Source organism: Antechinus flavipes, chromosome 2 (genome assembly GCF_016432865.1).
Source record: "Antechinus flavipes isolate AdamAnt ecotype Samford, QLD, Australia chromosome 2, AdamAnt_v2, whole genome shotgun sequence".
Classification (NCBI taxonomy): Eukaryota; Metazoa; Chordata; class Mammalia; order Dasyuromorphia; family Dasyuridae; genus Antechinus; species Antechinus flavipes.
In genome coordinates this window covers 144,670,576-144,685,790 of record NC_067399.1, presented here as the reverse complement: position 1 = coordinate 144,685,790, position 15,215 = coordinate 144,670,576, and the positions used below count along the sequence as shown (strand labels likewise).

Genomic DNA, 15,215 nt, shown 5'->3' with positions numbered 1-15,215 from the left:
TAACTATTCCTTAGTTTATGGGCATCTAGTTTATTTTCAATTTTTGCTCTTACAAAATTGTTGCTATAAATATAAATATAGATGGTTGCTAATATTTTGTAATTCTTTTGAGAACTGTTTGTTCTTATCTTTTGAATACTTATCTAATGAGAAATACTTTACATTATTATGTAACTGTTAACTGGTTGTCTAGGATAAGTCCCTTATTAAGAAATTTGAATCCCTCCCCCTCCAATTAACCGCTTTCATTCTTATCTTAGGAGTAATCATTTTGTTTATGCAAAAGATTTTTGGTTTTATATTTTATCTTTTTAAAATTATCTCTATCTCTTATTTACTTATAGAATATGATCTTATAAATAACTGTGAGAGGTATATGATCTATTTTGTTTCAGCATTTTTTGTACTATGATCCTTAAAATTAAGGTCTCATATCAATTTTGAATGTGTTGTGGAATATGATATAAAATGTTGTTCTAAGCTTTACTTCTGCCAGACCAATTTCCAGTTTTCTTGAGATTGTAGTTCTGGAGTTTTGCAACAATGTTTCTTGGGGGTATTCCTTGTGGGATGTGGGCAGAGTATGATATATAGATTTTTCAATAACTGTTTTGCCCTCTGGTCTTTGATGATCTTTTGAAACTAAACAGGCTCTTTTTTTGGTCATGGCCATCAGATAGACCAATAATTTAAAAATTGTTTCTTCTGGATCTATTTTCCAATGAGTAATTTTACATTTTCTTCTTTTTTTATTCATTCTTTTTAGTTTGTCTGATTCTTGACATCTCATAGAGTCAGTAGCTTCCATTTGCCTGGTCCTAGTTTGTAATGTATGATTTTTTTCAGTTAGCTTTTGTATCTCTTTTTGCATTTTTATTATTTTTACTTTTCCTGGTGTTGTTTTCTTCAGTAGATTTTTTTTTTTTTTTGGCCACTTATATTTTTTAAGGCATTATTTTCTTCAGTCCTTCCTTTTCTAAATTGTTGATTCTCTCTTACATACCTCTTGTTTCTTTTCCTAATTTTCCTTCTGTCTCTCTTATTTGCCTTTCAAAATACTTTATGAGTGCTTCTAAGAAGCTTTTTTGGCCTTGAGATCAATTCATATTACACTTTGAGATTTCCCATGTGAGCATTTTGTCCTCTTCTGAGTTGGTGTTTTGGTCTTCCCATTTGCCATAGAAACCATGGTTAAGGTTCTTTTCTATTTTTATTCATTTTCTTTCTTTCTTTCTTTTTTTCCTATTGTGTGACTTTTAAGGTTTAGCTGTGCTCCCGGGTACAAGGGCACTGTCCCAGGCTTCTTGTGCTACTCTGAGCCTTGGCTTTCAGCGCAGGAGCCCCTTGTTTTTGATGTTTTGCTCACAGCAGGGATACCTGGTTTCTCCAGACAATGACCTGGTTTCTGAGCTCGCAATTTGCCTTGTGTGGAAGGACTGGAGGCTGGCACATTGGTCTGCTTTGCTGCTGAGTCAGGACCAAGGATCTCAATTCCTGATCTGCTGTGATGAAGATCCCCTCACTGGTTTTCCTGGATACCATGTGAACTGGGCTGAACACCTCTTTTACCCCTCTGATACTGAAGTCCTTTCTTGAAGTCCTTCTAATCTGTCTTGAGCTGGAGAGTGGTTTCATTCCATCAGACTCTGTTCAGAGCCTTGGTGCCATGTGATTTTTGAAGGAAGGTGGAAAAACTCAAGCAGTTCCTTGGCTTCAATCTGCCATCTTGGGTCTCTCAGTTCTATTGTTTCTAATTCTCCCTTGTCTAGTTGGTTTTGTTTCTCTGTCTCTTTTATTTTATCTAATACTAGATGTTTTTTATGACTGCTATTTTATACCATAGTTTAGTGTCTGTAAGTTCTTCTGCATCCCTCGTTCTTTTCATTCAGTTCTCTTGATATTGTAGATCTTTGCTTATACAGATTAATTTCATTATTTTATTAAGTTCTATAAAATACCTCTTTAGCAGTTTGATTGGTAGAGTACCAAAAGGCATAAATTTGATAGTGTTATTATTTTTATTATATTGGCACAACTCAGGTATGAACACTGAGTATTGTTTCAGCTGTTTAAGTTGTTCTTTGTTCTTTATTTCTTTAAGACACACTTTGTAATTGAATCTATGTAAACATTTTGCATATTTTGCCAGATTTGTTCCCAAAGAGTTCAAATTTTTGTAGTTATTTGGAATTGAATTTCCCTTTCTATTATTTCCTCTTGGATTTTGTTATCATTATCATATTGACATATAGTTAAGTTTTTATGGATTTATTTTCTAGCCTGCAATTTTGCTAAAGCTAATATCTTAATTATTATCTTTGTCAATTCTCTAGGATATTCTGTTATCATATCATCAAGGTATAAGGATAGCTTTATCTTTTTAATGTGTATTTATGCTTTTAATTTCTCCTTGCCTTCTTACATCTCAAAAATTTTATCAAATAATAATAAAGAGAATGGACAGCCTTAATTTACTCTTGCATTTATTTGGATATCCTCATTTCATCAGATCATTATGTTTTATTTTATATATTCATTTCCTATGATATTAAAAAAGTCACTCTATGCTTATACTTTGCAATTTAAAAAAATAATAAATTAGTATTATTCTTAGTTAAAGCTATTTCCCCACATTTGTTGAGATAATCATGTGGTTTGAGATGCTTTTATTTTTGTTTATTGTTTTCCTAATAATTGAACATTCTTGTAATCCTTATATAATCTCATTTGGTCATGGTGAATGATTTTTTTGGATCAGTAGTAGTAATTCGTTTGACATGCTTTTATTCAAAGTTTTTGGATTGATCGACTTAATAATATTACTCTTTCTCTTCTTTCTGTGCTTTATATTTCCCTGGTTTAGATCTCAGGATTATATTTATCTCATAAAAGGATTATAGTTTTTGATTTCTTTAATTTTGAGAATAATTCATGTAGCATTAGTACTAAGCATTTTTCTGGGTTCTAGTTTGCTGGTCATGTCAGTCATATGACAAATAAGATGGAGAACTTTTTTTTTCTTCAGTTCACACTAAATCTCAGAAACCTTCCAGAAGGTTTCTATGGATCAAGAAATCATGAAACCCAATACAGTAATAGCTTTATGAATTAACTCTTGGAAAATGCTTTCACAAAGTACTTCTCTTCTACTAGTCTCTAATTTCTGGTAGAGTGCAAGGACTAATTCTTGGAACCAGTATAGTTTCCTCTTTTGCTACAGGGACTCTCCTAATGCACCCCAGCACCTGTTTATCTCTTATCCCACTGTAACAAGTGTCATGAATTTACTCAACCCTGGAAGATTCTTTGTTTTTGTTTTATTTTTAATTTCTCCTTGCCTTCTTACATCCACTCCCTGTTAAGAGCAGAACAGACTTAGCTTAACCAGAGAATGAAAGAAATAAAAATAGGAATAGAATCTCCTGCCTGGGATAGGAGTATCAATATGAGTGATTATACCAGAGTGGAAGGGAAGGGTAACTAAAATGGAACCAGGACCATTCTTATCATCCTAGAAGCTATTTAAGGCAGGAAATGAAGTTGGTTAAAAAAAATTCCCACCATAGGGAGATGCTGAAACAGCTTTTTGTTCAGCTCTAAAAATGCGCCCCTATCAAAAAGGGAAATGATAAAGGAAGAAAAAGGGAAATATAAAAATGAGAAAAGGCTGAAATTGCCAAATTTTTGAGCAGAAGAAAATTCAAGTAAAAACCTTCAGCACGAACAATAAATCAACAGAAAGGATTTTACTAAATTTGCTAGGAAGAAAGAGTAGTAAAATATTGAAAAGATTACAAACTTCTTTAAATCAGTATTATAAAATGAAGAAAATGAAACAATTGTCAGATGAAACAGGACTCTGTGGAATCCCACAAAACCATGAAAACACAATAGGATGTTCCAGAATTATTCAAAAAAGAAATAAAAACATAAGAAGTTAGAAAGAAGCAAATGCCCATTTTATGACCACAGCAAAAATAATGAGCAAAATCGGGGGGAAAAAACAACTTTAATTTACGGTGATGGGTCTCTTCAAAGAAGCAAAAAGGATAGACTTTATTTGAAATTAACTGAATTGAAGGAGAACCTGAAATAATAATAAAAAAGCAATACACTTCCAGAAAACAAAATAAAACAAAAACAAAACCCCTGTTTCAAACTCTAAAATGGATAGTAGATGTATTTAACATTTCTGGAGACAAAAAAATCATATTCTGCAAATGGACAGGAGAAACACATTGAAATATAAAGGGATGGTAATGGGAATAATAATCACATAAGAAATTCCTGAATGTGGCAACTTCTCTAATACTGTAAATAATAAATTCAGTTACATATGTCACTAAGCAGTTAGGTGATTTGACCAGAGTCCTTTAATCAGTATGTTTCAAAGGCAGGTACCAGAACAGGTCTTTATGATTCTGATCCACTTCTATCTACTGTTATAGTTTATATTAAAATTTTTTTTCTGTTGTTCATACAAAAAAACCTGCTTGCATTTAAAAAAATTCATCATTAAAATACATATAAAAACTAAGAAGTTTCCATGGGACAAAATAGGTATTTTATTTTATTATTAGTATATGCACCAGACATTTGCAAGAAAGGCAAATTAACCTCTCCTTCATCCTCCAACTCCTGAAGCAGGGTGGGAAGGGGTAAGGGAATAGAAAGGTTGGGAGGATTGCTTATATATGATTAATGAATTTAAAACCCTACTTTTTAAAAAAATGTATTTAGTTTATTAAATTTTCCCCATTTATAAGTAAAAAGATTATACTCAGGTTTTTTCTTTTGTAGAAAATTTTTTTTTATTTCATCAAATATTTCCAAATTACGTATAAAAAATTTTAAAACATTTAAAAAATTATGAATTCCAAATTTTCTCCCTTCCAGCCACTTTCTCATCATATGAGAGGGTAAGCAATATGCTATCAATTATATGTCTTCATACAACATATTTCCATATTAGCCATGTTGTTAAAAAAAAATTCACCCAGAAACAAGAAAAACAAAGAAAGTAAAAAAATGATGCTTAAATCAGTACTCAGAATTCATCAGGTCTTTTTCTGGAAATAGATAACTATTTTTCATGGTTAAATCCTTCAAAATTGCCTTGTATTATTGTCTTGATCAGAGTGGCAAAGTCTCACAGTAGATCATTGTTATAGTATTGCTGTTATCATAATATATAATGGTTTTCCGGTTTTGTTTGCTTCACTTAGCATCAGTTCATATGTCTTATGTTTTTTTTTGAAACCATCCTTCTTGCCATTTCTTATAGCACAGTACTATTTCATTGCAGTTATACTGTACAACTTGTTCAATGAAGCCTTTACCAGAAATTTTATGTAAAATTTTTCTCCCAATTTCTTGTTTTTCTTCATATTTTAACTGTTAGTTTTGTTCATACAAAAGCTATTTAATTTCATCTGATCAAAATTATTCACTTTACTTTCTGTGATCTTCTCTGTGCCTTGTTTGATCATAAACTCTTCCCATATCCATAGATCTGACTGGTACATTTTCTATGTTCTTTTAATTTACTTATGCTATCAGCCTTTATGTCTAAATCATGTACCTATTTTGAAATTATCTTAGTATACAGTGGAAGATATTGGTCTATGCTTAGTTTTTGCCTCTCTTCTTTTCAGTTTTCCCAGTAATTTTTGTCAAATGATGAACTCTTACTCCCAACCTTAGATCTTTGGGTTTATTCAACACCTGAATATGATAATCATTTACTACTATGAATTATGGACTTAATTCTACTAATCTGCCACTCTATTTCTTAGCCAGTACTAGATTGTTTTCATGATTGCTTTGTTTTTCTTTTCTCTTCTTTTTTTTTTTAATTATAGCTTTTTATTTACAAGTTATGTGCATGGGTAATTTTTCAGTATTGATAATAATAACCTTTTGTTCCAACTTTTCCCCTCCTTCCTCCCACCCCCTCCCCCAGATGGTAGGTTGACCAATACAGGTTAAATATGTTAAAGTATATGTTAAATACAATATATGTATACATGTCCATACAGTTATTTTGCTGCACAAGAAGAATCGGACTTTGAAGTAATATACAATTAACCTGAGAAGGAAATCAAAAAGGCAAGCAGATAAAAACAGAGGGATTGGAAAAGCTATGTAATGGTCCACACTTATTTCCCAGAGGTTTTTGCTGGGTGTAGCTGGTTCTACTTATTATTAAACGAATGAAACTGATTTGGTTCATCTCAGTGTTGAAGAGAGCCACTTCCATCAGAATTGATCATCATATAATCTTGTTGTTGCCGTGTATAATGATTTCCTGGTCCTGCTCATTTCACTTAGCATCAGTTCATGTGAGTCTCTCCAGACCTTTCTGAAATCATCCTGCTGATCATTTCTTACAGAACAATAATATTCTATAATATTCATATACCATAATTTATTCAGCCATTCTCCAACTGATGGGCATCCATTCATTTTCCAGCTTCTAGCCACTACAAACAGGGTTGCCACAAACATTTTGGCACATACAGGTCCTTTTCTCTTCTTTAGTATCTCTTTGGGGTATAAGCCCAGTAGAAACACTGCTGGATCAAAGGGTATGCACAGTTTGATAGCTTTTTGAGCATAGTTCTAAATTGCTCTCCAGAATGGCTGGATGTATTCACAATTCCATCAACAATGTATCAGTGTCCCAGTTTTACCACATCCCCTCAAATTCAGCATTATTTTTTCCTGTCATCTTAGCCAATCTGACAGGTATGTAGTGGTATCCCAGAGTTGTCTTAATTTGCATTTCTCTGATTAATATCTTTTCATATGGCTAGTAATAGTTTCAATTTCTTCATCTAAAAATTGTTCATATCCTTTGACCATTTATCAGTTGGAGAATGGCTTAATTTCTTATAAATTAGAGTCAATTTTCAATATATTTTGGAAATGAGACCTTTATCAGAACCTTTGACTGTAAAAATGTTTTCCCAGTTTATTGCTTCTCTTCTAATCTTGTCTGCATTAGTTTTGTTTGTACAAAAGTTTTTCAATTTGATATAATCAAAATTATCTATTTTGTGATCAATAATGATCTCTAGTTCTTTTTGGTCACAAATTCCTTCCACTTCCACAAGTCTGAGAGGTAAACGATCCTATGTTCTTCTAATTTGTTCATAATCTCACTCTTTATGTCTATATCACGAACCCATTTTGAACCTTATCTTTGTATACGGTATTAAGTGTGGGTCAATGCTTAGTTTCTGCCATATTAATTTCCAATTTTCCCAGCACTTTTTGTCAAACAGTGAATTCTTATCCCCAAAACTGGGGTCTTTGGGTATGATTGCTACTTTGTAAAATAGTTTGAAACCTGGTTTTGCTAGACTGCTCTTTCTTTTAACTTTTTTTTTCATTTATTCCCTTGATATTTTTGACCTTTTGTTCTTCCACGTGAATTTTGTTACTGCTTTTCTAGGTTTGTAAAATATATTTTTGATAGTTTGATTGGTTTAGCAGTGAGTAAGTAAATTAACTTAAGCAGAGTTACACCTCTTCTCTTTATGTGGACAGAACTTACTCTTCTTCTAAGGTGTGGTTTTTATTTCAAGTATAAAGTGTTACTAGGGGAAAGTAAAATGGCTGCCTACTTCAGCTTGCTCATCTTTGTGATTGTTACTGACTTAAGTTTATCAATCAATTGTCTTCCTATCCTCTTTTTTCTATTTTTTTAAATCTCTTTTTCTTATCTCTGTTTTATGTTTGATTTCTGAATCCTGAGCCAGTTTTTATTAGAAAAATCCAATTGGGTTTATAACCTCCCAATAGTTTTGATTTTCTCCCTTCCATGTTTTCTTTCCTCTTTCAATCTCACTATCTCCTTTCAAATAAGTATAACTAGCAAAATTTTATAGTTCTCTGGTTTTAAAAGTATTTCAATCACATAACCAGAAATTACTGCTTAAATTACTGCTTAAAAAGATAGCAGTTCTAAAATATTGACAGCTCAGTTTGAGCCAGGAAAGCAGAAGAGAAACTATCCAGTTGGGATATGTGAAAATCAGAGATAGACTGGATAAGAATAAAGTGGATTTTCACTTCCAGGAGAGCACTAGAGAGAGCTATTTTCCTAGTTATCATACCAAAAGACTACCACTTTTCTATAGCAATCTGTAAACTATCCCTTCTATGCATTGCCTGCTTCCAGTACTGGTACTTTTAAACTCCATCAGAGTAGCAGTGGCTACTTTAATCTATGATTTACCTCATACCAGAAAAGTTTAATTTAAGGATTCCAACTAAAGCTCTTTTCTGATGCCCAGTTTCCCTTTCTTTACTTCTGTTCTATATAGTCTATATTCTATACTTACAAGACCACAATATTATTTCTTCCCATCAGAGTAAAAGTGAAAGGAAGGAGAATTTGGTTCTCTGTCACCTGTTATCAAACCAGTAAGAAACAGAACATGATCCAGATAAGAGTACCTTTGCTCCATCTGTTATACCCTTGAACCTCACTGGCTGGCCCCTGGAATGAATGCTACTCAATAAATGGGGTAAAAGCAACAAAGGTTTTTGCCATTATGATCCCTCAAATTCAGGAGGAATTTCATGTTTGTTCTTCCCATGTAGCACACCATCTCCCAACTCCTGCTCTTATCTAGAATGTTCTCCCTCCTCATCTTTCCCTCTTAACTTCCCTGGATTTTCAGGTAAAGTCCCACCTATTACAAGAATTTTTCTTAGTCCTTTTTAACCACAGTTCTTTCTCTCTGAGAGTCTCTCCAATGTATCTTGTACAAATCATATTTGGATGTTATCTCATAAACTGCGAGCTCTTTTTTTCCCTTTTCTCTTCTTTTCTTTTTAATTTATAGAATTAAATAATAATTTCCATAAAATAGTATAATGAAAGAGATGATTGTACATGAAACTGCAAATCTACTATGCACTACTCACTATTTGTTTCAAAAAGACAACAAAAGCAATAAGAAAACTGTATGGTTCTGCACACATATATTGTATCTAGAATATACTATAACATATTTAACATGTATAAGACTGCCTGCCATCTAGGGGAGGGAGTTGAGGGAGGGAAGGGAAAAGTTGGAACAGAAATGAGTGCAAGGGATAATGTTGTAAAAAATTACCCATTCATATGTTCTGTCAATAAAAAGTTATAATAATAATAATAATAAAAGACAACAAAAATATCACAGAAATTTCTTAAAGAAGGGAAAAGGACCTGTATATACAAGAATGTTTGTGGCAGCCCTTTTTGTGGTGACTAGAAACAGGAAAATGAATGGATGCCCATCAGTTGGAGAATGGCTGAATAAATTGTGGTAGGACCAGGAGATCATTATATACTTCCAACAGCAATATTATATGATGATCAATTCTGATGGACGTGGCCATCTCCAGCAATGAGATGAACCAAATCAGCTCCAATAGAGCAGTAATGAACTGAACCAGCTACATCCAGTGAAAGAATTCTGGGAGATGCCTATGAACCACTACATAAAATTCCCAATCCTTATATTTTTTTGTCCACCTGCATTTTTGATTTCCTTCACAGGCTAATTGTATACTATTTCAAAGTCCGATTCTTTTTTACAGCAAAATAACTGTCTGGACATGTATACTTATATTGTATTTAATTTATACTTTAACATATTTAACATGTATTGGTCAACCTGACATCTGGGGGAGGGGATGAGGGAAGGAGGGGGAACATTGCAACAAAAGGTTTGGCATGCATATAACTAACTTGTAAATAAAAAGCTATAATTTTAAAAAAAAGGCTTTTCATGGTTATATTAAGAAATGAATTCTAAAACAATCTGTCAGTTCAGTAGAGTGCGCTTAGTTTTTAAATCATTTGTTATGTGCAACAGTGATTCCCAGGAAAATAAATTAGTATGTTTTGATTGATCCATGACATATCACAAGGACTTTGGATCATCTATTTTTAAAATAAAACAATGAAAGTAATTTATTGAGTTATTTAATGTATGAAATTGTGTTAATTGGAAATAATGCATCCATTTGAATTGTACCCCCACTGTTTATAATTTGTAATATAGTTTATTATTGTTCCCCCATAGTTAAAGATGGTATATCAAAAAGGCAAATTAATATTTAATATTTTATGTTTATGTTTTGTTTAATATTTATGTTTATAAATTAATGTTTTGACAGCTTGTTGATCAATTAAAATAAGATACCTAAAATATATGTAATTGACTTTCAAGCAACCAAATATATCATTTTTGTTTTTCAAGTTTGTGGCTTTGTAAGATTGTGTTTTGCCTAAAGAGAAAATATTAGGTAAACTTATTTTGAAAATAGAAATGCATGTATAATCAATACCATCACCCCTACAGATTGTTGAATATTTGACTAAAAAGTAAGCAGGGAAAAAGTAAAATCCAATATTATTGTGTAAATGACTGACTTGTCACTAAAATATTATTCTCTCTTATGCTTTTTCAGGAATGGGGTGTTTTTGGGGAGCAGAACGTAAATTTTGGGACTTGAAGGGAGTATATTCTACTCAAGTTGGCTATGCTGGAGGTTACACTTCAAACCCCACTTATAAAGAGGTCTGCTCAGGTAGGAAAATTTTGCTTTCTGGATCACAAATGTAATGTGTAGTTGAGATAGATAGCTTTTCTTTCCCCCTCTTCCCCCAATATATGTATACATATTTATATAGTTATTTTGCTGCACAAGAAATATCACCTTGCGAAGGAAGGAAAAGAAAAACTGAGAAAAAAAACACAATGCAAGCAAATAACAACAGAGAGAGTGAGAATGTTATGTTGTTTTCCACCCTTTGTTCCCATGGTTCTCTCTCTGCGTGTATATGGCTCTCTTCATCACAAGTGGAACTGGTTTGAATCTCTCATTGTGGAAGAGAGTCACATCCATCAGAATTGATCTTCATATAGTATTGTTGTTGAAGTATACAATGATCTCCTGGTTCTGCTCATTTCACTCAGCATCAGTTCATGTAAGTTTCCCCAAGCCTCTCTGAAATCATCCTGCTAATCATTTCTTATAGAACAGTAGTATTCCATAGCATTTATATATTATTCATAATTTATTCATATAAATTCATAATTTATTCAGCCATAGTCCAATTGATGGGCAGGTAGATACCTTTTCTGTACTGCTTACATAACTCACAAAGCTCATTGCACCCTCTCTGTGCTGGCTCACTCATTGTAACTACCTTTCATGTTGACAGATCTGGGTTCCCAGAGAAAGTGTAGCACCAACTAGTTTCAATAATATTTGGTTATTAAGACTAACTTCCTCAAGTCAGTACTACAGCTCCTGAATCCCTATTGGTGTAGTTCGAGTTTCACAAAACTACCATTCACAATAATGATATTCTTACCTCTGAAATATAACCATTTATTTAACCATTTGGCAGAAGAAATAATAACATAATAATATAGTAAAGCAGATGTAGGAATAATAAATATGTTGCAGTCCATACACAAACCTGAGTCACACTCTTCCACCAGTGTATTCAGTATCTGTGAGAGTGAATCAGTACATACTTATGGAAACACAGCAGCAAATTAATCATATGAATGAGGAAAATCCATGAGCAAGGTTATCTCATAACTCCTCTCTGTGTCTCACATATTGTCTGTAATATTTTCTTGATGAAGTACCTTGTGTGTTGAATAAATCTATCCACTGCTAAGATGAGCTGTGCAGTGCTGTGATTGACTAACAGTTCATTGAGCATAATGTCTCAGCTAAAATAATGGCATTTTTTTCCACACCTCAATAATGGCACAATAATCCTCTGCATAGTCTCCTTACTTAAGGCAGTAAAACAAAGTTAAGCAAAACCATATGCTGTAGTAATGTGACTGACAAGAGTATTCTCTGTCAGTCCATACTTTAGTCTAATTCTATTCAGAGAAAAGAAATGTATTTCAAATCAATCATTGGATACCAATATTGATTTTCCAAAATCATAGGCACCTTATTACCTCCAGAGTCTTCATAACCTAAACCTTTTAGACTTTTCAAGTCTTAGGACACTGTACTCTCTCACACACACTTTCCCATCTAGCTACTCTGGCCTGCTTGATGTTCTTCAAGCAAATTCCCCTATCTGGGACTTTTTGCTGGGTGTTCCCCAGAGCCTATTAATATTTTTTCTCCTCACCTTTGCTTTTGGTTTCCCTAGATTCCTTCCAGATTCATCTCAAAATCCCAGCTTCTTCAGAAATTTTATCCCAGTCCTCCCAATTAGTGTTATCTTCTCCTCTAGGAAGGTCTTTCATCTACTAAATCTACTAAGTATATATCTAGTCATTTTTATGTTTGTTTCTCTCAGTAGAATGTTAACTTCTTGAGTCTATGGAACATTTTTACCTTTCTTTCTTGGCACTTAGTGTGTACTCAGCATATAATTAGCTTTTATAATAAAGGGTTTTCTTTATGTATCTACTTGTATATGCATTTTAAATTATTTTAATATTCTTATTCTGATTATAACATGTTCTGTGAAAATTTACATTTTTATTTCTAATTTTGGTATCATACGCATTTATATGTTTGCATATTTTGTTGTTTAATCATTTTTCTGCTGTATCTGACTCTTGGAGATATCATTTGGGCAGTTTGTTAGTAAAGTATTGGAGTGGTTTGCAATTTCCTCTTCCAGCTAATTTTATAGTTGAAGAAACTCAGGCAAACAGGGTTAAGCAATTTGCCCAAGGTCACACAGTTAGGAACTGTCTGAGGCCAGATTTGAACTTAGGAAAAAAGACTTTTGGTTGCAAGCTTGGTGCTCTGTACTCTGTGCCACCCAGCTGTACTATATATATAAACATAACATGTAACTATATTTATTTATGTATCTTTGGAGACATTTGTATAGATATGTAAATGTTTATGTATCTATATTTATATTATGTACCTGTGTGTATCTTTTTTAATCCTTGTGAAAGTAAAGCAGTTTCATGAATTGTGGATGTGTTCATTTTTATGTTTATGAATGAATTTAAAAGAGGATATTTATATGTGTATAAATATATTATTGGCCACCCAGGTTTAAAATCTTAGTCTTACCTGACAATTCCTTCTCCTTGCTTTCCTCTGTTTTCTCAAATTTGTCAATTTGAACTAAAAAATCATAGAATCAAAGAATTTTGGAATTGGCAGAGAATTCAGCAATTATATACGCTAACCCATACTTGAAAATGAATCCTCTTTATAATACATCTCAAAGATATTTATCCAAGTTTTTCATAAAGATTTCTAGCAAGAGGGAATCCTTTATCTCTTAAGCTCTTTCTACTTTTGGAATGCTCTGGTTATTGGCTGTTCTCTTAGCCTGAAGCCTACCTACATTTTCTCCTTAGGCCAAATAAAATAAATCTACTCATTATCCTCTGACATGAAAACCCTTTCCTATCTCCCTTTCTAACCCCAATCTTTTTTCCTGTCTAAACAGCCCCAGTTCCTTCAACTGATCCTATATGGCATGAACACTAGGCTCTTCACCATTCTGGTTGCTCCAGGCAGGTTGCTCTCCAGCTTACTGACATCCTTCCCAACATGTGCTATCCAGAACAGAACACAGAATTCCATTATTCTTTGACTAGGGTATCTGCCTTATTCCTGGAAATTATGTTTCTCATAAGCTTGCACAAATTAGTTTTCTGGACTGATGCATCATTTTGCTGACTTACTGAGCTTATAGTGTACCAACTTATTCTAAAAATTGCTCATCATATCTCCAACAAAAATTTGAGGACCACTGTTCTAGCCTGTCTAGATCCTTCAGGAATTTAATTTTATCATAGAGAATAATAGCTTTTCTCCTAAGCTTTGTGTCATTTGCAGAGTTGATAAGCATGCCATCTCCTTGCCTTTAGTGAAGTCATTGATAAGAAATTTTTAAACACACAGAGGCTTGCACAGATCTTGGGATTTTTCCCTGGATACTTTCCTTCCCATGTCTAAATGAATTGTTTTTAAATTAGGCCTTTCAATTGTTGTTCACTTGCTTCACATGATTTACTTTTTATGACTCCATTTGGGATTTTCTTAGCAAAGATACCTGCATGGTTGCCATTTCCTTCTCTAGCTCATATTACAGATGAGGAAACTGAGGCAAACAATCAGGATTAAGTGACTTGTCCAGAGTCACACAGCTAGTGTGCTGAGGCCAGATTTGAACTCAAGAATACTTCAAACTCTGTGTTCTATTTACTGTATCACCTAGGTACCCTATTTAGTTGCTTCTATTTTTTTCTATAAGAATAGTTAAAAGATTTATCAAATGCTTTCTTCCTTCTCATCCTCGTCCTCCTTCTCATCTTCCTTTTTCTCCTCCTTTTTTTCCTCTTCCTCTTTTTCCTCCTCCTTCTCCTTAGTTTTCTCCTCCTCCTCAGTTTTCTCCTCCTCTTGTTCTTCCTGGTCAGTTCCCTAGTACTTTTTCTCCTTTTTCTATCTTTCAGGTATCACTAACAGTAATTTGAGTAATCAAATTCACTTAGACCTGAATATGTTGTCCATCTGGTTAATGTAACTTTAACTTACTAAGGATATCTAAGTAATCCCTTCCCACCTATTTATTTATCTTGAGTATAAACTCAAGCCTTTTTTTTTTTTTTTTTTGGGGTCATTCCTAATCCAGAAGTCATTGTCTGACAGAAAATAGAAACAAGCAAAAATACAATTTGAGCAATTCTGTCTTCTTCAGTTATCATTTTCTTTAAAATATATCTGAAAATAATTGCTTTTCTTTCCTTAGCTTTTCTCATAAGCCTTGGCTTATTCTGAGTTTTAGTATTCTTTTTTCTATTCTTCCATGCCATACTTTTTATACTTTTCCTTCCTTTTCTGCCTTTTTTTCTTCCTACTATATAAATTTTTAAACAAATCTTAATGCATCAACATTGTTCTCTTCAGAGGACTTTTTCTCTTCAGTGAAATTGATTCTCTTTGTTATTTTCAGAATTTCAATGACAGGAAGCTTTCCATCAGTCCTATATCTACTTCCTCTATAGAATTTTAACTTTTGGTCTTTGACATTTCTCCCATCTCTGCCATCTGTCTCCTCTCTACTTAAATAGCCGTTGCCTTCATTATCTTTCCTCTGGAATATTGTTATAGTCTTATAAATGTTCTTCTCTATGTTGCCATTCTTTCTACTCTTAATTTCATCCTCCATATAACTGTCAATATAGTCTTTCTAA

General features: G+C 33.0%; 1 protein-coding gene across 2 annotated transcripts in view; it reads left to right on the top strand.

The window, feature by feature from the left end:
• The window catches only part of MSRA (methionine sulfoxide reductase A), a 527,887-nt gene that overhangs the window by 253,588 nt on the left and 259,084 nt on the right, over positions 1-15,215 (top strand). For both annotated transcript variants that reach the window (XM_051975735.1, XM_051975734.1), the window contains one exon: positions 10,474-10,593. In XM_051975735.1, the coding sequence (XP_051831695.1) occupies positions 10,474-10,593 (120 nt within the window). The remainder of the gene's footprint in view (positions 1-10,473; positions 10,594-15,215) is intronic.